This window comes from Oryx dammah, unplaced genomic scaffold (genome assembly GCF_014754425.2).
Source record: "Oryx dammah isolate SB20612 unplaced genomic scaffold, SCBI_Odam_1.1 HiC_scaffold_17, whole genome shotgun sequence".
In the NCBI taxonomy this organism is placed as follows: Eukaryota; Metazoa; Chordata; class Mammalia; order Artiodactyla; family Bovidae; genus Oryx; species Oryx dammah.
In genome coordinates, this window is record NW_024070201.1 from 16,473,145 (window position 1) to 16,497,945 (window position 24,801).

General features: G+C 36.8%; 1 protein-coding gene across 2 annotated transcripts in view; it reads left to right on the forward strand.

The window, feature by feature from the left end:
* Positions 1 to 24,311, forward strand: part of ELMOD1 (ELMO domain containing 1) — an 85,074-nt gene extending 60,763 nt beyond the window's left edge. For both annotated transcript variants that reach the window (XM_040257912.1, XM_040257913.1), the window contains exons 7-11: positions 1,762 to 1,895; positions 4,885 to 4,953; positions 8,535 to 8,585; positions 9,693 to 9,826; positions 22,924 to 24,311. In XM_040257912.1, coding sequence (XP_040113846.1) covers positions 1,762 to 1,895; positions 4,885 to 4,953; positions 8,535 to 8,585; positions 9,693 to 9,826; positions 22,924 to 23,096 — 561 coding nt within the window. In that variant the 3' untranslated portion in view covers positions 23,097 to 24,311. The remainder of the gene's footprint in view (positions 1 to 1,761; positions 1,896 to 4,884; positions 4,954 to 8,534; positions 8,586 to 9,692; positions 9,827 to 22,923) is intronic.
* Positions 24,312 to 24,801: the final 490 nt, after the last annotated feature.

Sequence of the window (24,801 nt, forward strand, 5' to 3'; positions counted from 1 at the left end):
ACCTCATGGTGGTTTTGATTTGCATTTCTCTAATAATGAGCGATGTTGAGCATTTTTTCATGTGTTTGTTGACCATTTTGTATGTCTTCTTTGGAGGAATGTCTGTTTAGATAGTCTGCCCATTTTTTGATTGAGTTGTTTTTCTGATATTACATTGCATAAACTTGCTTGTATAGTTTGGAGACTGATCTTTTGTCAGTTCTTTCATTTGCAATTATTTTCTCCCGTTCTGAGGACTGTCTTTTCATTTGTTTACAGTTTTCTTTGCTTTGCCAAAGCTTTTAAGTTTAATTAGGTCCTGCTAGTTTATTTTTGTTTTTGTTTCCATTGCTCTAGGAGGTAGGTCAAAAGGATCTTGCTGTGAATTGTGTCAGAGTGTCCTGCCTATGTTTTCCTCTCAAGAGTTTTGTAGTTTCTGGCCTTATATGTAAGTCTTTAAGCCATTTTGGGTTTATTTTTGTATATGATGTTAGAAGGTGTTCTAGTTTCATTCTTTTACATGTAGCTGTCCCATTTTCCAAGCACCACTTATTGAAGAGGCTGTCTTTTCTCCATTGTATATTCTTGCATCATTTGTCAAAGCTAAGGTGCCCATAGGTACATGGGTTTACCGTATGCCCTTGATGACTAGCTTTGTAGTATAGTCTGAATTCAGGAAGGTTGATTTCTCTAGCTCTATTTTTCTTTCTCAGGGTTGCTTTGGTTGTTCAGGATCTTTTGTGTTTCCATACAAATAGTGAAATTGTTTTAGTTCTGTGGAAAAATGCCATTAGTAATTAGATAGGGATTGCATTGAATCTGTAGACTGCTTTGGGTAGTGTAGTCATTTTCACATATTGATTCTTCTAATCCAAGAACATCTTTCTTTATTCAACTATATGATGCTTATTTATTCTCATCCCCGTTATCGATGAGAAATGAAACTCAAGTCTTTTTGTTAACAGTGCTGCTAATAGTTTTGCTATGAAGAAGTGAAGAGAAGTCTCTCAGTCGTGTCTGACTCTTTGTGACCCCATGGACTGTAGCCCACCAGGCTCCTCAGTCCATGGGATTTTCCAGGCATGAATACTGGAGCGGATTGCCATTTCCTTCTCCAGGGGATCTTCCCGACCGAGGGATCGAACCTGGGTCTCCGCATTGTAGGCACACGCTTTACTGTCCAAGCTACCAGGGAAGCCCAAAGGAATTGGGCTCGTCCAGGATTGAATAATAATGCATAACCTCAAAATTTTTCCTTTTCTTCCCTTCCCCTTATTCTCTTAAATGTTTTTGAAGATTCAAAAAAACTTTTGTAGAAGATTGTGTGTATGTGTACACACATATACACATAAACATATCACCGACTAGAAACTAAAACAGAAAGATTAAAAACACTAAAATATACACAAGTATACATTCCATTCCATTGCCTTCAGAGCAATGACATCATCACATGTCATTCAGCCTCTGGAAAATTCCACTGTATTTTTATGAGAAGATCAGAGTGAAAAGACAACTAACCTCTTAGTTCTATTACAAAATAATTTTTACTTCCCAGGCTTCCTGGCAACGTCTTAGGCTCCCTCAAGGAGTCTTTCAATCATACTTTGAGGGCTGTTGTCATAAATAATTGAAAGATAATCAGATCTGCAATTGTAATATACTTGCATATATTCAGATTTCCAAAGTTCGTCTTAATAGTGTAGTTTACTAAATTTTAGCCAGTAAGAAATAGTATTATATGTCTGTATATTAACAAGCTAATTTTTTCCTTGGCTTCAGTTATGGAAATTCTTGAAGCCCAATACTCCACTGGAATCCCGGATTTCTAAGCAATGGTGTGAAATTGGTTTCCAAGGTGATGATCCTAAAACAGATTTCCGAGGAATGGGACTTTTGGGACTGTACAATTTGCAGTAAGTAAAATGAAGAATGGTTGAGTTTTAAAGTGAGGTCTGCCCTCCTTATATTGAAATATCAAAGTTGAGTTATTAGTCCTAGCAGCCACTTCCAAGAAGACTCTAAGTAAACAAGTCCTCTGACTTCAACTCAGGTTCATAAAATTTAAAAAACTACTACCATCTTCCTTTTATGTGGCAAACTTCATGCATTCTTTTAAACAAGTCTCAAATTTACTTTAATTATTTTATTATGAAAAATTTCAGTTGTATACAAAAACAGAGGGAAGATTATAAAGAATCCCCTTTATACTGATCATCCAGATTTAGTAATTATTGACATTTTGAAATACTTGAGGCACTTTTTTTTTTTGGTAGAATTATGTTAATGAAAATCTTATACTGTTTGTAGTTTCAGTTTCATATGTCAATATGTAGCTTTAGAAGACATGAGTATTACCTTACATTAACCCCAATGTAATTATTACACCTAACAAAATTAACAATGATTCCTTGGTATTATCTATATCCTGACCATATTCAAATTTCCTAGTTCTCTCAAAAATGTCTTTTATAGCTGGTTTGTCATAATCCAGTTCCATGTAAGATCTATACATTGCACTTAATGATTATCTCTCTGGTCTTTTTTAATTCAAGCAATTTCTCCACCTCTGTCCTCTCCTTTGGCACCCCCAATCATGTCATTAAACTCATACAAGAATCTAGGTCAACTTTACTGTACTATAAAATGTCCCACAGTCTATATTTGTCTGTTTGCATTTGTACCCATCCCAGTATTTCTTGAAAATAAGAGAGATTCGGAAACATTTGAATAGGTTCATGTTGAGAGTGTAGCATCCCCACTCTCAGTTTTAAGCTGAGATGAATCAGAGGAATCACAGCCTGATTTAACCATTTCCTCCAGTGATCTTCACTGAACCAATTAATTGCACATAGAGTGCTTCTCTAATTTTGTTATTCTTCCCACAGTTTTTGGCTGGAATTCTGTAAAGACAGTTTCTTTTATTAAATATGGTTGTTTGGCTTCTCTAAAATACAGGCAGGATAGCTGCTCAAATAAATAAGTTACCAGTTTTCAGAGGGAGGAGTTGGTGCCCTAGTTCCCTTGTTAGTGATCAAACTGGTTTTTTTTTTTTTTTTTGGCTTTATCTCTATATTTTTTAATTATCATTTTAACTCCTGGTTTTTGTGTGTTTATGTGATTTAATAATTGTCCTCATTATTTTTTTCATGCTTAAATTAGGTCATTTGTAGCCATTCATTTTCAAGAAAAAAGGAGTCCTTTGTAGGTTGTTCTTAGGAAAGGTAGTGATATGTTTTTAAAAGAAAAAAAATGACATTTTTAATAGCACCCATTTTTCCCCTATATCTTTGCTTTTATTTTAAATTTAGGAAGTTTAATAATCACCCATGCCTTTTTTCAAGATGGTAAATATTTTATACAATTTTAAAGGTCACATTCAATTTACAGTTATTAGAAAATTTTGCTTCCATTCCCCATGTTTTAAAATACATCCTTATAGCTCATCTTACACCTAACAGTTTGTATCTCTTACTCCTTTACTCTGATTTTGTCCCTCCTCCCTCTCTTCACTGGTAACCACTAGTTTGTTCTTTATCTGAATAGTCACCCATTCTCTTATGAAGTGTTTTAAATGTTACATTATTATGTAATGTGTGAATGAATAGAAAAGTAAAGATGGGGTTGCAAATAAGTATGTAAAGGATAAGCTTTTGATAAGTGCAGCTGGGACAGTTGACTTTCTATTTGAAAAATAAATATCTACCTTACCTCAGTTTACAAGTTGAATGTCAAAAACAACTATTTACAACTTTTAGGAGAAAATCTTTGAAATATGTGAGTAAAGAGGGATCTCTTTAAGACAAAAACCAAAAAAGCACAAGCTGTAAAAGAGAAATCAATGGATCTCAGACATTAAAAGTGAAACTTTCTGTAAGATAAGCCACCATAGATAAAATGAAAACCAAGATTGACATTGATATACATGATAAAGGATCCATCTCCAGTATATTAGGCTCTGAGGACTTATTTATCTTATTTATTTAAATGCATTTTTAGATATACTAGACCAAGAAATAGTAACAGATAGGCTATAAAAGAGGAAACCTAGATGACCAACAAAAGTATGAAGAGACTCAATTTCATTAATAATCTTGGATATGTTTATGAAATTTGCTGACTATCTTTGAACTTTTTGAAAGAAAATTTAAGAGCTTGTTTTATCCTTTAGATATATTCAAGAAATTATATACACATCAAATCAAATAATATATGCTATACTTAATTGTATTTTATAATTGTCTTTATGAAGTACTTTTTATGATATATTTTTGAGAGTATGAAAGCTTTTTGTATTTGTTAGGAAATTCATTGCCCCTTTTCCCCAAAAACAGAATTTCAACATCTTTATGCTCTATAAGATATTTTCATCCAAAATTTACCCCAAGAATATTCTCCAAGAAAATACACTGAACCTCATCTAGTCTCATTCTTTCTCTGCTGTTTGGCTGTCAGAACCTCTCACTGTGTTGAATTCATCCAGGCCCTTTCTGCCTTCTGAGGGGCCTCATCCTGCCTTCCTATTAAGAATCTGTAACCCTCTTCTGTAAAGCAATTATCCTTCAATTTAAAAATAAGTAATATTAAAAACAAACACACAAAAGAATCTATAACCCTCATTAAGAATATCTTTGGCTCTCTGGGGAATGGTAAAGTTCATAATTAAATTTTCAAACCTACTGGAATCATTCCTAAAACTTTGTGGGTTTTACAACTACCCTACTAGATTCTCATTGTATTTGGAAAATTCTGTTATGAAAAGCTGTTCATTCTCTGGAAGAGCTGAAACAAGTGATATCACTTATGTTGGTATCCATCTCTGAATCCAAAATGGCCTCAAATTGGATTGAAATGAATGTATTCAAAAGGTCTGGAGTTATGGTTTTCTTTTCCCTCCAACTGCAGGTATTTTGCAGAAAGAGATGCTGCAGCAGCTCAGCAGGTCCTCTCTGATTCTCTTCATCCCAAATGCAGGTAATCATTAAAAATAAAAGGTGAATTAGGTTTTGTAGATTAGGTAGAATTAACTTCTGGCTCTATTGATGAAATTCTCAAGAGAGTCAACCCACCAGAAGTGAGGCTTAACGCTCTTTCAAACAAGCACTTTTGACAAATGCTGAATAGGAATGTTAAAATGTCAGACTTGTTACAGGTTTTAGGATGTAAAGTGGCACTGTTCAAGTCAAAGATGTATTTACCTGAAGGGATTAGTAGTATCTCTGGTGTCTGGGAAGATTGAGGAGATGGGCAAAGAAGAAGGAGAAAGCAGAGTATGAAAGAGGTAAACACAAGGGACCACAGAGGGGGAATAGAGAGAAGAATGGAAGTCCTGAAGTCAGAGACCAAGTGAGAAAGTCTGAAATTGCTGAGGCTCTTTTATTTTCTTAATAAAATTCTAGATTGTAAATTGTTTGTATTTTCATTTAACTTTCTAAATTTTTTTTAACTCGTTGCATTAAGGGATATCACTAAAGAGGAAATAAGGTATTTTTCTTTGCTTTTGCTTTTTCTCACTTTTATTTTAGGCTAAGTATGGGTGATAATTTTTCAAGAAATATAAATTCATGAAAAATTTCTAAAAGCAAACATTTCCCAACATTTTATATAATATTGTTCATTACATTTGACCTGCATTTTGGTAAAGGAAAAATCAGATTAGACTGACCTGATAGAAAATGTCAGAGTCTTTCTACAGCCATGTCTATTGGAAAAACATTTTGAAATGTCACCTAAAGGCTGAACACATTACCACACATCTCTGATCCCATCTACTCCAAGAGATGGACAGTTTATTTGGGAATTTTGTTGCACAAAGCATATTAACTCTTCTATTAATGTATTTCTAATTGTATTATTATGAAGAGTATATACATGCTTTAGTCACTCTTATTATTTGCTCCTCAGCATGAACAGAATCCTTGTTAGTGTTCATGATTACTAAATAAGTCCCAAATTTTATCATACCACTCTCAGAATCTGTGAGAGGTATAGATTGACTTTGGGGCTCCCCTCTTATCTTATATTATACTGACTGTAGCTTCAATGGCTAAGATTCATTAAATTATACTATACTTCCCAAATTTATAATTATAATCTTTTATAAGCTTAAGTTGTCATTTTCTTTACCTTTTATTTACTTTGAGAAAAACACTAAGATCCCTTAACTCTTTCTTCATACATTGCATGGCTAAAATCAAGCTATTTTAATTTTTTAACTACATTGAATTACGTGTTTCTGTTAATGTAGAGATTCTGAACTCTCTATAATTAAAATTGGCTGAGGAGTCTGTGTGTACTGTTATTCTGTGGAGAAGCATTAGGTAGAAGACATGACTCCTTCATGGTCCTTGGGAAGTGGCAATATGCTTAAAATATTTGTTAATAAACTATTGGAGAGGGATTAATTTTGTCTATGAACCATTCTGAAAGAAAAGCTTTATAATGTTATATTCTGTGTTGGCCATCAGAGAGGAAATATTAAGGGTTTGTGTGTTTACGCTTAAGAAGAGACTAGAATGTGTCGGGTGGAGGGGCATGCAAATCCTTTGTCCTTCAAGCTACAGATAAAATTGACTAGATGAAGTTCAACTATTAACCACTTCAAATTGGTGGTAAATGTCATTGAATACAAATCAGAAATCTTGAAATCACCACTGTCCTTCACCAGTGTCTGAAAGAAATATTTATTAACCCATTGTGATATCACTCTATATTCTTTCAGACCCTGAATATTTCAGGTGCTGAATAGGGAGAAGCCAGTAATACTAAGGAAGGTTTTTCCCTGTCTACCCTTCAGCAAACATTATACATTGTTGCTCTTGTGAAGATCTATCCTGAAGTAACTTGAGGGATAAAAGTAGATTGGAGTTTAAGAGGAGAATTTTGACAGTTTGTTTTTGTGCTTGTTTGTGGTGTGTATGTTTCCAGAAGAGAGGAATTCCTTCTGTTTGGGCTGGAATATCCTATAGAGTATCATTACTTATAAGTATTGAAATGAGTGGAGATCATTTGGTTTTTTCTTATATTTCCAATGCAGATGGATTTAATTTAATAAAATACAGAGAACTATGTATTTATAAAGCTTTGTTGAAAAGAGCTGCTTATAAATTTGTTTATACAAAATTTCTTAAATTTCACACCTAACTCTTTTTAGTTTGGGTATGAGTTGTTTAAGGTAAAAATCTCCTGATGCCTCTTTGGCTGATAATTGGCAGTTACACTTTAAAAAGAAGTGGCTTATTTTAATATGAATTAAAGACAGTTACTTTGAATTAGAGCCAGTCATTTATAGAGTAGAAAGAAGTACTTAGAATAAAACACCAATTTTGCATCGTGTTTTTGTGGGCTTGTGCTGTGTATAACATGTGTGTCTTTTGATGTAGTGTTTGCATTGTTTTATGAAGAACTCTTTCTCTTACTTAGATGGAAGCTAAATGTTCGTAATAACTCTAACTTTAAAATTGTATTTAGTTCCAAGACGAACAACAGTTTTTAGTGTAGAACACTGAATGAAGGTCACATTGGCCACAAAGAGGAGTGCAAAGTGGCTCCTGCCCACAAGATGTTGGCAGTATGGAAGTGGGTGAGAAGGGGCATAAGAAAGTCCACAGAATAATAGAATGCAAGTTAGTGTTTTCAGAATGCCTTTATTATAGTACCATTTCTTCAGCTAGTCTTATTCAGAAGCTCTAATTATAAAAAATGTGTTAAAATGTGTCTGCTATGGATTAGTTATCTCGGCTTAACCAGAGGAAATGCTATAGCACTTGTTGGAACAGAATTTTTAAAGCTTATGTGTCTCTCCTTCCCTTCTCCCCTCCCCCCCTTCTTTTTTTCTTTCCTTCTTTCTTTTTTTCACTATCAGTAAATGTTTATTTGGAATCTGCTGTGTATCAGTTCAGTTCAGTTAAGTCGCTCAGTCGTGTCCAACTTTTTGCGACCCCATGAATCGCAGCACGCCAGGCCTCCCTGTCCATCACCAACTCCCGGAGTTCACTCAGATTCACGTCCATCGAGTCAGTGATGCCATCCAGCCATCTCATCCTCTGTCGTCCCCTTCTCCTCCTGCCCCCAATCCCTCCCAGCATCAAAGTCTTTTCCAATGAGTCAACTGTTTGCAGATATCACAAATAAGGTTAAATAATATAATTACCATGAGGGAAAACCAGATGAAGTGCAGTGTGGGGAAATATGAGAGGGTGAGGTAGCATCTTGCTAGAGGAGAGAGCGATACCAGGCAAGGTTTCAGGAAGTATTGTTTGATAATTAATGGATGATATAAAAGAGTATGTTTGACTTTTAGGTCTGTCTCTCACTACTGTACTATAGTGAATAGGGATAAGTACCATGGCTTTAAATAATTCCATTTCTGAGCTCTGTACAAATTGCATTGTAGCTTTTTAGTTAATAACATTTAAATTGATTAGTGTTTGATAACTGAGTTATAGACATCCCTACATCTAGTCAACAGTTTAAAAAAAAACATTAAAAGAGAACAGGTGCTAATTAGAGATCAAATCTTACATATTTATTTATTTGTTCACTCATTTATTCAGCAAATTCAGCAAAGCAGAATGGGAGAAGAAAAGGATGGATAAAGCAATTGGGTGAGTGTGGGACTCCTTATATAACGGGTTGTCAGTCTGAGCCAGAACCAGAACAAAAATGTCCTAAGAGCACTGTAAAGAATGACAAGGATGAAAATCCACTTGTCCTGATGGAAATAAATAATCTAGTTTTGAAAAGGACCTGTTTATGTTTTTTTGGATTTACTTATATGATTGTATGGTACTACTTTGCCTGTGTTCTAGTCATAAGGTTTAGAAAGTTATAACTGTATGGAAATGATTTTCAATAATCATAATTTGGAGTAGTATTTGCTAGTTTGCTTTTAAGGATTTCTGTGAAGTGTCTGGCTATTAGTTAAAATTTTACTTTAGAACATTTTTTATAATGCCTCATGTCATCCAAAAACATTTCTGAACAGAGAACTTCTTTTTAATGTGCTGGATTTATAGTACCAGAGAAGACTTAAGAACTCCATTTGACTTAATTTTGAATAGACATGTGGAAAATGAACTAGAAAATATACCCTGAGTATTAAGATACTAATTTTTCCTCATTTTAAAAGTAATATTTGAATTATTATAGAAAATTTCAAAAATATAGAGAAGTAAACAGAAACACCCTAGTCATATTACTCTAATATACCCATACTAATATTTTGTAGCATTTGATTCTTAGACTATTTTTGTTCACATTTGAATGTATATAATAAAACTTGGCTTGTTCCTTATATATTGTTTTATATCGTGCTTAAATCTTTAGGGATATAGTTTTACTAGCTGCAGTACACTATGAGATTACCATAATTTATTTCTCCAATCATCTTCTTTAGGATATGTGAATAATTTACATACCTTTGCCATATAAATGACTATCATTGCATATAAAGCTTTTTCATTTTCTGTTTTTTTCTCATATATTTGGGAATGGAATTAGGAAGTTAAAGCATATAAACTCTCAATTCTCTTGGCAAATATTATTAAAATTTTCTGTCAATTAATAAGATTCAGAGTTTTGATAAGACTGTGAGGAAGGGAAATCTGACATTCTCATAATTTAATAGTAATGTAAAAATCAAATTACCATTTTTTTGAGATCTTACTTCCTATAGGTGACACACAGTTGGTGTTGTGGCTTGTATTTTACAGGTACTCGTTTGCAATTGTGGGCATCAATATAACTGATCTGGCATATAATCTACTTGTGAGCGGAGCTCTAAAAACTCATTTCTACAACATTGCTCCAGAAGCTCCAACATTATCACACTTCCAGCAGACATTCTGTAAGTGTCTTGTTGCTTAATTATTGACATAGACTTCTATAGAGAACACTCTCGGCATGGGCTGAAGCTGAGCGATCTTTGTGATTTGGTTGCTTTGGCGCCGTTGAACTCCTCCTTTCGTTTGTATTTTGTTTTCTCATTCAAAACCACATACTTTCAGGCATCATGAATCTTTTCTCGTTCCCTCTTCTTGCCTAATATTCAATGTATCAACTTCCCTTCTGACTTAAAGACATCATGGATATCTTTCTCCCTCTGATCCAGCATGACACTTAACTGTACAGGCTTTGAAAACAGCCTGAGTTGACTCCAGATCTACATTTACTACCCTCCCCTAAACCTCAGCCATCTCATCTATAAAATGGATGCAAAACGAGATGAAGATAAAATGTTTTTTTTATTAGCTAGTCCCATTGTTAGTGCTCCGTGAACATTAGAAAGAGGAGGTGGTGGTTTAGTGGGGGATACAGATGATGGTGGAGTAGTTGGTATTAATTTTACTGCTACTACTACTATTGCTACAGAGGGTAGAGTTTGCAGTTCCTTCTAACTGTAGGTGCTAATAGAGGGAATTATTGTTGATCCTGAACCTGAGGTTGCAGTTATGCTGAGGTTTCACAAGATAAAGATCAAGACTGTTTAGTAGAGTCCTGGGATGCTATTGTCCAATTTTAGAGGCAGAATCTTAAAATGTAGCTATATGTCATTATTATCTTTGCAGGCCAGACGTTAACTGGTTTGGAGGAACATAGAAAGATAATCTGCGAAATCAAGTAACCCTAAGCAATTTATAGAAGAAATGCCTTATAAGTTATTTAGTAGTTTTTGTTGTTCAGTCGCCAAGTCATGTCCAACTCTTTGTGACCCCATGAGCATGCCAGGCTCCTGTCCATTTGAACATTGCTTATTGCACTGAGGGCCTGTACTTAAGCTTTTTTAGCAAGAAAATGTCAAAGTTCTTCTCCTTCTCTTCTCTTCTCTTTTTTAGCTTTTGTTTTGTTTTGTTTTCTGCTGTTAAGTTGGTAACCAGATCTGCACTCTTTCTAATTATGGTTAAGACCCCATCATTCCACCCCAGATCTACCACAGGAAAGTGTTGTTCCCTGGTTCATTTTTAAAATGTGATAAAGTCAAAAGTTAACAGATATTTATTTTATTTAAATTCCTAAATAGTGCTTATATTATCTAGGATTCTGTCATCTTTTATATCTGCCTAATCAGGACATCCAGTTAAAGATGACATAATTAGTGTATGTATTACACTCCCTTCTGAAATTCCACTCAATAGAAAGTTCTTAGGAAAATCCTAAGGCAGGGGATGAGATGGTTGGATGGCATCCTCGACTCAACGGACATGGATATGAGTAGGCTCTGGGAGTTGGTGATGGGCAGGGAGGGCTGGCGTGCTGCAGTTCATGGGGTTGCAAAAAGTCGGACACAACTGATTGACTGAAATGAACTGAACTGAACTGAAAGAAAGCATAAACCCACAAGGATAAAAATCAGAAAGAAGACAAGAAAATCTCATTTTGAAAGCTGGAAAACAGATTAAGTGGTGAATGAGTTAGTGACCTTAAGAAAGCAGACCCCTAACAGATGGCAGGAAAAGTAAGAAGCAACCTGATTTATTCCACAAGACTCTTCAAAAGGTTCAAGAATTGGCAGCATTAAATATCTCAGAAATGAGGGTTAACATAAGACCCAAACTGGCAAGTTTGCTTGAAAATATGTTAAGAATCTCTTAGAGGCCTAAATCCCGTTTTCCAAGAGACAGCTTCTGTCCTGCCTCCTCCTCAGCAAAGGCTGGTTACTTTCCAGAGAGAGAAAAATAAAGGGTTTCTGGTCTGATGAGAATCAGGTACAGCTAATGACAAACCATACTGAAAGTGATGATGAATACTGAGACCCAGGCTCCTTCTCCTACCCGGTTCCTATCACTTTGGCAGCCAGTCAAGAGATTGACAAAGGCCTTCTCTGAGATCTGAACATCCTAAGAGAAAATAGCTGAAAACGCTGACCTCCAGGTCTGCCCCATGAAACAGCCTAGCAATATCACTCTATAGTCATGCTCACTGTCAGCAAACCCTACCTAGTGCTTAGACCTTCCAATTAACTTTTACTCCAATTGGCTTTTTATTTAGCAAAATACACTGCAGAGAGCCAAGTTATTATCAGATATTTGAGTTAGATGCTTAAAAACGTGTCCTCAAATTCTTTGATACTTCTTCTGTTAGGAAGTAGGGTTTTTGCATTCCTGTCATCCCAGCCCACCTGAGCTGACCAGTTGGTTGACCAGTAGAATAAGCAGAATTCATACTGTGTGACTTCTAGGGCTACTTTAGGAAAGGCTTTCATTTGTGGGTAAAGATGTGGTACATATATACAATGGAATACAGTACTACTCTGCCATAAAAAAGAATGAAATAATGCCATTTGTAGTGAATGCAACTAGAGATTATCATACTAAGTGAAGTAAGTCAGAAAGAGAAAGACAAATACCATAGGATATCACTCATATGTAGAATCTAAATTATGACACAAATGAACCTGTCTATGAAACAAAAACAAACCTGTGGAGGTAGAGAACAGATGTGTGGTTGCCAAGGAACAGGAGATTGGGGAAGGGATGGAATGAGGTTAGAGTTAGCAGATGCAAACTGTTATATATAGAATGATAAACAATAAGGTCTTACTGTATATCCTGGGGAACTATATTCAATATCCTATGATAAACCATATTGGAAAAGAATATTAAAGAACAAAAGTTTTGATCTGGAGGTCAGGGATTGAGCTGCCTTTGGAAGCATGAACCACCATTTAAGGGATCTGATTCCTTTGTGTTGTGAGGAAATCCAGGACACACAGAGTAGCCATATGTAGCAATCAAGATTGACAGCCTCAGAGGAGGTCCCAATGGATAGTCAGCATCCACTACTAGACACATAAGTGAATATGCCTCCAAATGATTCCTGCCACCAGCTGTCAAGTCACCACCCCAACCTTCAGATCTTCCCATTTGAGACTCCAGGCATTGTGGATCCATGCCTCTTATCAATCAGTCAGTTCAGTTCCTCAGTCATGTCCAACTCTTTGCGACCCCTTGGACTCTTTGAGAGCCCATGGACTTCCTGGTCCATCACCAACTCCCAGAGCACATTAAACTCATGTCCATTGTATCAGTGATGCCATCCAACCATCTCATCCTCTATTGTCCCCTTCTCTTCCTGCCTTCAATCTTTCCGAGCATCAAAGTCTTTTCCAGTGAGTCAGCTCTTCGCCTCAGATGGCGAAAGTATTGGAGTTTCAGCTTCAGCCTCAGTCCTTCCAGTGAATATTCAGGACTGATTTCCTTTAGGATTGACTGGTTTGATCTCTTTGCCGTCCAAGGGACTCTCAAGAATCTTCTCCAACACCACAGTTCAAAAACATCAATACTTTGGCGCTCAGTTTGCTTTATGGTCAAACTCTCAGATCCATACATGACTAGTGGAAAAACCAGAGCTCTGACTAGACAGAACTTTGTTGGTAAAGTAATGTCTCTGCTTTTTAATATGCTGTCCAGGTTGGTTATGGCTTTTCTTCCAGGGAGCAAGTGTCATTTAATTTCATGGCTGCAGTCACCATCTGCAGTGATTTTGGAGCCCAAGAAAATAAAGTCTGTCACTGTTTCCACTGTTTCCCCATCTATTTCCCATGAAGTGATGGGACCAGATGCCATGATCTCCGTTTTCTGAATGCTGAGTTTTAAGACAGCTTTTTCACTCTCCTCTTTCACTTTCATCAAGAGGCCCTTTAGTTCCTCTTTACTTTATGCCATAAGAGTGGTGTTATCTGCATATCTGAGGTTATTGATATTTCTCCCGGCAGTCTTAATACCAGCTTGTGCTTCATCCAGTCCAGCATTTCACATGATGTATTCTGAATATAAGTTAAATAAGCAAGGTGACAACATAGAGCCTTGATGTACTCCTTTCCCAATTTGGAGCCAGACTGTTGTTCCATGTCTGGTTCTAACTGTTGTTTCTTGACCTGCATACATATTTCTTAGGAGGCAGATAAGGTGGTCTGGTATTCCATCTCTTGAAGAATTTTCCACAATTTGTTGTGATCCACACAGTCAAAGGCTATAACGTAGTCAATGAAGCAGAAATCACGTTTAGAATCCCTCTTATGCCCTTTCCTAATTCCTGATAACCCATTGAATAAATGAGTATATTAAAATGGTTGTTTTAAGCCATGAAATTTTGGAAAAATTTCTCAAGCAGCCCTCCATTCATTTCAGTTCAGTTGCTCAGTCGTTTGTGACTCTTTACAACCATATGGACTACAGCACACCAGGTATCCCTGTCCATTGCCCAGCTCCCAGAGCTTGCTCAAACTCATGTCCGTCGAGTCAGTGATGCCATCAACCAGCTCATCCTCTGTCATCCCCTTGTCCTCTTGCCTTCAGTCTTTCCCAGCATCAGGGTCTTTTCCAATGAGTCAGTTCTTCACATCAGGTGGCCAGAGTATTGAAGTTTTAGCTTCAGCATCAGTCTTTCCAATGAACACCCAGGACTGATTTCCTTTAGGATGGACTAGTTGGATCTCCTTTGCAGTCCAAGGGACTCTCAAGAGTCTTCCCCAATAGTACAGTTCAAAAGCATCAATTCTTCGGCACTCAGCTTTCTTTATAGTCCAACTCTCATGTATAATAACTACTGGAAAAACTATAGCTTTGGCTAGACAGATCTTTGTCAGCAAAGTAATGTCTCTGGTTTTTAATATACTGTCTAGGTTGGTCATAGCTTTCTTCCAAGGAGCAATCATCTTTTAATTTTATGGCTGTAGAGCCTCCCAAAATAAAGTCTGTCACTGTTTCTACTGTTTCCCCATCTACTTGCCATGAAGTGATGGGACCAGATGCCATGATCTTCGTTTTTTGAATGCTGAGTTTTAAGCCAACTTTTTCACTCTCTTCTTTAACTTTCATCAAGAGACTCTTTAGTTCCTCTTTGCTTTCTGCCATAAAAGGGTGGTGTCATCTGCATATCTGAGATTATTGTTATTTCTCCCAGCAATCTTGATTCCAGCTTGTGATTCATCCAGCTAAGCATTTCATATGATGTGTTCTGCATATAAGTTAAATAAGCAGGGTGACAATATATAGCCTTAACGTACTCCTTTCCCGATTTGAAACCAGTCTGTTTTTCCATGTCTGGCTCTAACTGTTGCTTCTTGACCTGCATACAGATTTCGCAGGAGGCAGGTCAGGTTGTCTGGTAGTCCCATCTTTTGAAGAATTTTCCACAATTGTTGTGATCCACACAGTCAATGGCTTTGGCGTAGTCAATAAAGCAGAAGTAGATGTTTTTCTGGAACTCTCTTGCTTTTTCAATGATCCAGTGGATCTCTGTTTGATCTCTGGTTCCTCTGCATTTTCTAAATCCAGCTTAAAATTCTGGAAGTTCACAGTTCATATACTGTTGAAGCCTGGCTTGGAAATTTTGAGCATTACTTTGCTAGTCTGTGAGATGAGTGCAATTGTACACTTTTTGAAAATTTTTTGGCATTGCCTTTCTTTGGGATTGGAATGAAAACTGACCTTTCCAGTCTTTTGGCCACTGCTTAATTTTCAAATTTGCTGGCATATTGAGTGTAGCCCTAGATAGCAAAAACAGTGAGGAAAGCCTCAAACATGAAAGAGAGTCTAAAGCAGGCAGAAATAAAGCCACTCTAAAGAAATAGAAACAATGCAGAGAGAAGAAAACTTTAGAAATATGTATCATTAATGTCCCCAGAAGATAAAGAGAAGAATTGCTACTGTGAAACATGAACAAGGTGCCATAGTATGAGCGCTCAAGAGAACAAAAGAGTACTCTTAGAAATTAAAAATCAGATTACATAAATGAAACCTTAAGGGAAAATTAGAAGATAAAGCTAGAAACTCTTCCAGAAAGTAGAAGAAATATAGATGGAAAACAGAAAAGAAAGGTTTGAAAGGACCATTCTTAGATGTCTATAATAGAAGGGCCAGAAAAAGAACAGTGAAATTAAGGGGAATGAATCAAAGTAATACATCAAGAAAAATATTCACAACTGAAGGATGACTTTTCACATTTCAGCTAGTAAGAACTAGCGTAATAGATTAAAATGGATTCAACACTCAGGTCCATATCATTGTGAAATTTTATGACTTAGGGAGGAAATGATTCTAAATATTTCCAAGTCTGTCACATAAAGAATTGAAAATTAAGATGGCACTGGACTTCTCAACAGCAACATTTTAGTCTAGAAGATGGTAGAATAACGTCTTCAAACATTTGAGAATGTTATTTAAAATCTAAGGGAATATAGTTTCCAATTTAGAATTCTATAACCAGTCTAACTTACTAGTTAAATGTGGGAATAAAATAAACACATTTTTTAAGTTGCGAGGTCTTAAACATTTTACTTTTTTGTATCTTTATAAGAAAGTTCTTGAAGGATGTGTTTCCAGGAAACAAGAGAGTAATCCTTACAGGAATAAGTGGGGTCCAGAAAGCAGGAGATCTATAAGGAAAGAGAAGAGAATCTTCAAAATGAGGGAAGTAAAAAAATCAAGCAATGGAAAATATGTTATTTAGAGCTATGAAAGTCAGTAATCAAAGAATCAACTGAATAAATCAAAATGTTTATTTAAGGAAGCAGGAATTAGGATCGGAAGGGTTTCTGGGGTTTTGTTTGTGTTTTGTAACAAAACTTATTAAACTATTTGACTCTATATAGTTTGATGCTCATCATCATTAATTGGGCTTCCCTTGTGGCTCAGGTGGTAAAGAATCCGCCTGCAGTTCAGGAGACCTGGGTTCAATCCCTGGGTTGGGAAGATCCCCTGGAGAAGGGAAAGGCTACCCACTCCAGTATTCTGGCCTGGAGAATTCCATGGACTGTATAGCCCATGGGGTCTCAAAGAGTCGGACACAACTGAGTGACTTTCACTTTCACTTTTCACTTTCATCATTAATTATTGGGGCTTCCCTGGTGGCTCAGTGTTAAAGAATCTGCCTGCAAATGCAGGAGTTGAAAGTTAGATCCCTGGATTGGGAAGATCCTCTGGAGGAGGAAATGGCAACCCACTCCAGTGTTCTTGTCTGGGAAGTCCGATGGACAGAGGATCCTGGCGGGCTAGTCCACATGGTTGAAAAAGAGTTGGACATGACTTAGTGACTAAACAACAGCATCACTAATTATTAGAGAAATATAAATCAAAACTACAATAAGATTTCACCTCACTCTGGTCAGAATGGCCATCATAAAAAAGTCTACAAATAATAAATGCTGGAGAGGGCATGGAGCAAAGGGAACCCTCCTACATTGTTGATGAGAATGAAAATTGATACAGCTACTGTGGAGAACAGTGTAGAGGTTCCTCCTTAAAAAAAAAAAAAAAACAAAACAATAGAACGGCAGTCCCATTCTTGGGCATATATCCAGAGAAGACTATAATTCAAAAGGATACATGCACGCCAGTGTTCATTGCAGCATTATTTACAGTAGCCCAGGAATGGAAGCAACCTAAATGTCCATCAACAGATGAATGGATAAAGAAGATATGATATAGACAGATAGATAGATACACACACACACAATACAATATACTCAGACATAAAAAAAGAATGAAATAATGCCAGTTATAGCAGCATGGATGGACCTAGAGATTATCCTACTAAATGAAGTAAACCAGGCAAAGACAAATATCATATGATATTGCTTTTCTGTGAAATCTGAAAAAAATACAAATGAACTTAATAACAACAACAACAAAAAAGATAGACTGACCCACAGAAATGGAAAACAAGCTATGGCTACCAAAGGGGAAAGATGGAGAGGTTAAATTAGGAGGTTGGGATTCACATATACACACTATACATAAAATAGATAACTAAGAAGGACCTACTGTATAGCACAAAAGTATACTGAATATGTTGTAATAACCAAAAAGGGAAAGAATGTGAAAAAGAATAGGTATACTTATGTATAACTGAATTATTTTGCGGTACACCTGAAACTAATACAACGTTGTAAATCAGCTGTACATCAATAAGTTCATTGACTATGCTGAAGCTTTTGACTGTGGATCACAACAAACTGTGGAAAATTCGTCAGAGATTGGAATACCAGACCATCTTACCTGCCTCCTGAAAAATCTGTATGTAGGTCAAGAAGCAACAGTTAAAACTGGACAGGGAACAGTAGACTGGTTCCAGACTGGGAAAGGAGTAGGTCAAGGCTGCATATTGATATTGTCACCCTGCTTATTTAACTTCTGTGCAGAGTACACCATGCAAAACGCCAGGCTGGCAGACTCACAAGCTGAGATCAAGATTTCCAGAAGAATTATTGACAACCTCAGATATCCAGATGCTACTACTCTAATGGCAGAAAGTGAAGAGGAACTAAAAAGTGTCTCTTGATGAGGGTGAAAGAGGAGAGTGAAAAAACTGGCTTCAGACTCAACATTCAAAAAACTAAGATCATGACATCCGGTCCCATCATTTCATGTAAATAGATGGGGAAAAAGTGGAAACAGGGCAGATTTTATCTTCTTGAGCTGTGAAATCACTGAAGATGGTGACTGTAGCCACAAAATTAAAAGATGCTTGCTCCTTGGAAGAAAAGCAATGACAAACCTAGACAGTGTATTAAAAAGCAGAGACATCACTTTGCTGACAAAGATCCATAGAGTCAAAGCTGTGATTTTTCCAGTAGACATATATGGATGTGCGAATTGAACCATAAAGAAGACTGAATGCCAAAAAAACTGATGCTTTTGAATTGTGGTGCTGGAGAAAAAGACTCTTTGAGAGTCCATTAGACACCAAGGAGATCAAACCAGTCAATCCTAAAGGAAATCAATTCTGAATATTCATTGGAAGGACTGATGCTAAAGCTGAAGCTCCAGTACTTTGGCCACCTATGTGAAGAGCCAGTTCACTGGAAAAGACCCTGATGCTGGGAAAGATTGAGAGTAGGAGGAGAAGAGCAACAGAGGATGAGATGGTTGGATAGTATCAGAACTCAGTAGACATGAATTTATGCAGACTCTGAGAGATAGTGAAGGACAGGGAAGCCTGGCATGCTACAGTCCATGGGGTCACAGAGAGTCAAACACAACTTAGCAACTGAACAGCAAAAACATGTATGACTCGAATAAAAAAGCAAATTTTAAAATACTAACATTTTAATGACTTATTAATGGAAAGTGGAAGTCCCTTGTATTTGTGATTACAACTCTTACTTTGACGACTAAGTGATTATATTTACTCCTATAATAGAGACTAGGCCTCTTTAGAAGAAGCTAACTGTGCCCTGGATTTTTTATTCCTCTATCAAATGTAATCAGTTTTGCACATCTCCTCTTTAATATTCTTGCAGTTTCCTGTGTGCTTATGTATGTTTCTGTTGTGTACTAATCAAATGCAGTGAAGCAAAACCAGGACACAGGCAGGCAACAACAAATTTGCTGCAGTCCTGGGTTGGAAAGGCATGTTTGTATTCCAAACAGGCATTTCATCTAGGTGAAAGAATATCTAAGAGCTCTGTTATTTTGACTTTACAGTATTACTCAGTGAGCACTGACTGCGCTGCCACATCAATGTGCTATAAGAATTACATTCAATCTAAAGCTCCACTGAACGTGCAGCTGCATTGAAATGAAATGAGATTAGGTGTAGTGAGCAGAAGGAAGTACAATGGCCAGAAGAAAAAAAGAATTAGCTTTTCTTTGACCTTCAAAAGAAGAAACTATACACAGGAATAATAACCAGAAGAAGTGAATCCACTGAAAAAGGTAGTTTATTTCATGTCCTAGGTTTCAGCTATAATTGTGTGATTGTATACCATTCAGGTATCTGTTTAAACCCACTGCCCTCATCTGTAAAATGTAGACTTACCTGCATTTCCTATTCTATAAAGCTGTTGTGAGAATTAAATAAGAGACTGTAAGCAATAAAACTGTAAGCAGTTAAAACAGAGACTGGCTTCTCTTTCCTTCTTCTGCTCTCCATGTCATGTTAGCTTCCTTAGCTAACAAATCATTATCTGAAATTTTCTGTCTTGGTCCCTCCAAAAAACTGAGAGTTGGGGAGCATGGAGCTCTACTATTTCCTTGTATCTGTTACATGTTTGTTAATTAGCAGATGAGCCAACCAATCAGTAAGCCAAATGGGTTTGTGAACACTCAGTAATGTTATATAAATGAGTGAAGTTTTACGATTATGATATGTACCCTGGAAGCCAAGCCACCATTTTCACATTTTGATTAGAATAATGTCACGGTGTCTAATTATTTTTCTGATGTGATAGAGAAAGAAAGTCCCATGGAATAAGTTTTCAAGATTTACAGCTTGACTTTTGTAGCCTTGAGAGGAAGGAGAATGGTGTTAGATTATTAACAGCCCCTCCACCTTCAACTCTTATTCTAGTCACTTAAACCTTTCAAAATGTTTTCCTAGAGTTGCATGTAAGGTAGCAAAATTGCAAAACCAATGGATTTGTATTCTTCTAAAACCCTGTACTGTCTTAGATAACATTTAGAGTGAGTGAAATTCACATTGTGGAAAAGTGAATTCCTCATTAAAGAATTTTTCACAGTGCCTATTTATTGTCAACAGTGGTAAATAAAGCAAAGCTAGTGGAGGCAATGGTACTCCAGTTGAGCTATTTTAAATCCTGAAAGATGATGCTGTGAAAGTGCTGAACTTAATATGCCAGCAAATTTGGAAAACTCAGCAGTGGCCACAAGACTGGAAAAGGTCAGTTTTCATTCCAATCCCAAAGAAAGGCAATGCCAAAGAGTGTTCAAACTACTGCACAATTGCACTCATCTCACAGGCTAGCAAAGTAATGCTCAAAATTCTCCAAGCTAGGCTTCAACAGTATGTGAACCGTGAACTTCCAGATGTTCAAGCTGGATTTAGAAAAGGTAGAGGAATCAGAGATCAAATTGCCAATATCTGTTGGATCATCGAAAAAGCAAGAGAGTTCCAAAAAAACATCTATTTCAGCTTTATTGATTACACCAAAGCCTTTCACTGTGTTGATCAGAACAAACTGTGGAAAATTCTTCGAGATGGGAATACCAGACCACCTTATCTTCCTTTTGAGAAATCTGTTTGTAGGTCAAGAAGCAACAGTTAGAACTGGACATGGAAAAACAGACAGGTTCCAAACAGGAAAAGGAGTACGTCAGGGCTGTATATTGTCACCCTGCTTATTTAACTTCTATGCAGAGTACATCAGGCAAAATGCTGGATTAGATGAAGCACAAGATGGAATCAAGATAGCCAGAAGAAATATCAATAACCTCAGATATGTAGATGACACCACCCTTAAGGTAGAAAGTGAGGAAGAACTAAAGAGCCTCTTGATGAAAGTGAAAGAGGAAAGTGAAAAAGTTGGCTTAAAGCTCAACATTCAGAAAACGAAGATAATGGCATCTGGTCCCATTACTTCATGGGAAATAGATGGGGAAACAATGGAAGCAGTGACAGACTTTATTTTTTGGGCTCCAAAATCAGTGCAGATAGTGACTGTAGCCATGAAATTAAAAGACATTTGCTCCTTGGAAGAAAAGCTATGACCAACCTAGACTGCATATTAAAAAGCAGAGACATTACTTTGCCAACAAATTTCTGTCTAGTCAAAGCTCTGATTTTTCCACTAGTCTTGTATGATGTGAGAGTTGGACCATAAAGAAAGCTGAGCACCGAAGAATTGATGTTTCTGAACTGTGGTGTTGGAGAAGACTGTTGAGAGTCCTTGGACTGCAAGGAGATCAAACCAGTCAGTTCTAAAGGAAATCAGTCCTGAATATTCAATGGAAGGACTGATGCTGAAGCTAAAACTCCAATACTTTGGCCACCTCATATGAAGAACTGACTCATTTGAAAAGACCCTAATGCTGGGAAAGATTGAAGGCAGGAGAAAAAGGGAATGACAGAGGATGAGCTGGTTGCATGGCATCACTGACTCAATGGACATGAGTTTGAGCAAGCTCCAGGAGTTGGTGATGGACAGGGAAGTCTGGCATATGCAGTCCATGGGGTTGCAAAGAGTTGGACACGACTGAGTAACGGAGCTGAACTGATTCACCTTTCAGTTTTAAATGTGGTAGAAGGAGGTCACAGTTGGGAAGCAGAATACAGTAAGTAGGTTCTCATATGAAATACTTAGCATTTATTCCAAAATGTCCCCGATCTAGACAACATTTTTGAGACAAAAAGATTTGAATATGAAATTATGGTTCAAAGCAAAAGTGTCTTATTAACAATTTCATGTAGTTTAATGACCGGTCTGTATTGTCCAGAGTTGATTTATAGCTTTCATTGTCTCATAATAGTCAAAATGCAATTGCTTAACTTGTCAGGGTAATTTAAAACTTTATTCAAATCAAATTTCAAGAGAAAAAGGGCTGAGTGGAGTACTTTGAAAAATCAGACCATTATGTTAATTTAACTAGGAGGGGAAGAATGAAGTAGTTACTGTCTACCTTTCAGAATATGTTCCAGATGTTATTCATATTCTAGAAATGGCAGAATTGATTTTTCCAATATTCTTGCCTGGAGAATCCCAGGGACAGAGGAGCCTGGTGGGCTGCCGTCTGTGGGGTCACACAGAGTCAGACACGACTGAAGCAACTTAGCGGCAGCTCTAGAAGAGTGAGAATAATTCTGGGACCAAGTGCAAAAATCTTGTAGATTGGTAGCTTCTATTTGCACTAGTTTTAAAGAATAATTTTTTTTTTTTTTACTTTACAATATTGTATTGGTTTTGCCATACTTCAACATGAATCCACCACGGGTGTACACGTATTCCCAGTCCTGAATCCCCCTCCCACCTCGCTCCCCATACCATCCCTCTCGGTCATCCCAGTGCACCAGCCCCAAGCATCCTGTATCCTGCATCGAACCTAGACTGGCGATTCGTTTCTTAACAGTAGTATTTATTGCATTTGCGCTCCATAGTTGCTGATACTTGGTTTGACATCTCTTTCAGCATTCAGGGTGATTTTGAATAAGATTATGGATTTTTTTTTTTTCCTCTTGCATTCTTGTCACTTGTCTTATCTCTAACAGGTTATCTGATGCACGAGTTTCATAAGTTTTGGATTGAAGAGGACCCTATGGACATAATGGAATTTAATCGTGTGCGAGAGAAATTCCGCAAGAGGATCATAAAACAGCTGCAGAATCCAGACATGGCATTGTGCCCGCACTTTGCTGCCTCAGAAGGTTTAATCAACATGTAGTCACCCACACTTGTTTTAATGGATAGCCCGGAACACTGCCTCATTATTGTGTTAGATCTCTGCTTGGGTCCCAGCTCATGTCCTGAATGCACTCAGTGATTGTATGCATGCCTTTTGTTACAGTGTTTTCATATCTTGGTCATAATTACCAGACCCCCAGATACCACAGTGTCTGGAGTGTCTGTCCTCCAGTGACTGCTCATATTGTGACCTCATGCAGTGTTACCTCTTGCCTTGACACCCAGTATGGAGAGAGTTTTCTATTTTTTTAAATTGTCTTCCTCTCACTCATAATTTAGCATTGAAGAATTGTATTTCTCTAGCTGTATTTTATATGTAAAAGATTTAGCTGAATTTTGTTCTGTGAAAGCCTTTTAATTTATTGATATGTTTTGTGATGACGGCTGCTAGCTCTTCAGACCAGGTTCATGCTTGGACCTCATTCCAATAAAGTATAAGAATTTAAAATGATACAAACAGACACATGATAAGATAAATCATTATTACAAATACCACTGCACTTCATGAAAATGTAACAAGGCTTACAAGAAGCAAATTTAGGTAGGTGTTGTTTTTGTCTGAAGTACTATGGAATTATGCTGTAATTTACCCCTAGTTGTAACTGTGGCATTGTCATCTGGACATCATATTATTTTATTCTCATAATTTTACTGGCTTGGATGCCTAAATATGTTTATGATGCTTCAGCCTCAGAAAAGAAGTATGCATACTGCAAATGCTGCAAAAGCTTTTTCACTGCCTGCCTCTTGCTGAACTCAGAGTTAAACCCAGGCCCTGTTCTGATCCAAGCATCTTTGCTTGGGGCACTGAGTGCTGGCTGGTTTGTTGTCTATGTCAAAAAGTAATATTAAAAAATTTTTTTGCAAGAAAATGTGTTGCAAGAGAAGAACCTGACTTATAAAACTAATGGCCCTGTATTTTAACAGTGGAAGAAGTAAATTGCTTGGCAGGGGAACAAAATCAAATCATTTTGAAACTGCTTAAAGTCATTCTAAAAACCATGATTTAGTTCAGAATTATGATTGTAGTCTGTTGAATAGTATTTACCATGGCATTTCATCCCCATGGTATTTTATACCTTCTGACTATCAATTTTAGTATTATTAGACGTTTGCATAATCATTTGCTTATTTAAGTGAATTTTGAGTATGGCCTAACTCAGTTATGAATAAATTACATGTCATTCTACTATAATGTATAGTGGATTTCATTTTAATATTTTTGTGTTTGTACACCTTCTGAATATGCAAATATGCGGGTGGGTAGAATGTGAAAGACTGACAACCTGGAGCTAAGTATAAATCATGCCATTGTTCAGAGTAACCAGGTATGAATTACAGTGTGTTATGTCTGAGAGATTGCTTTTATATATAACTAACCTTGAGGCCTGATGTTCCTTTAATGAATGAATAAGATCCAGCTTTTTCTTTGCAACTTCCTTTAAAGCCTGATTTCTCTACTGTTAGCTGATATAGAAGATATTAAGGTGCCTGTTGTTTCTAAGTGCATTCTAGCTCCTCTAGGATTTTGCTGTCCTTTCCCTTTCAGCTGCGTGCCAGGTGGCAGGATTTTGCATGGCATCTTATATACCTTTGTGCCTTTTCTTAGAATGGGGAGGGAAGGAGTTGATTTATTGCATAACATATACCATGAGTAGTGACAGGAATATATATTCCTCTTCAGA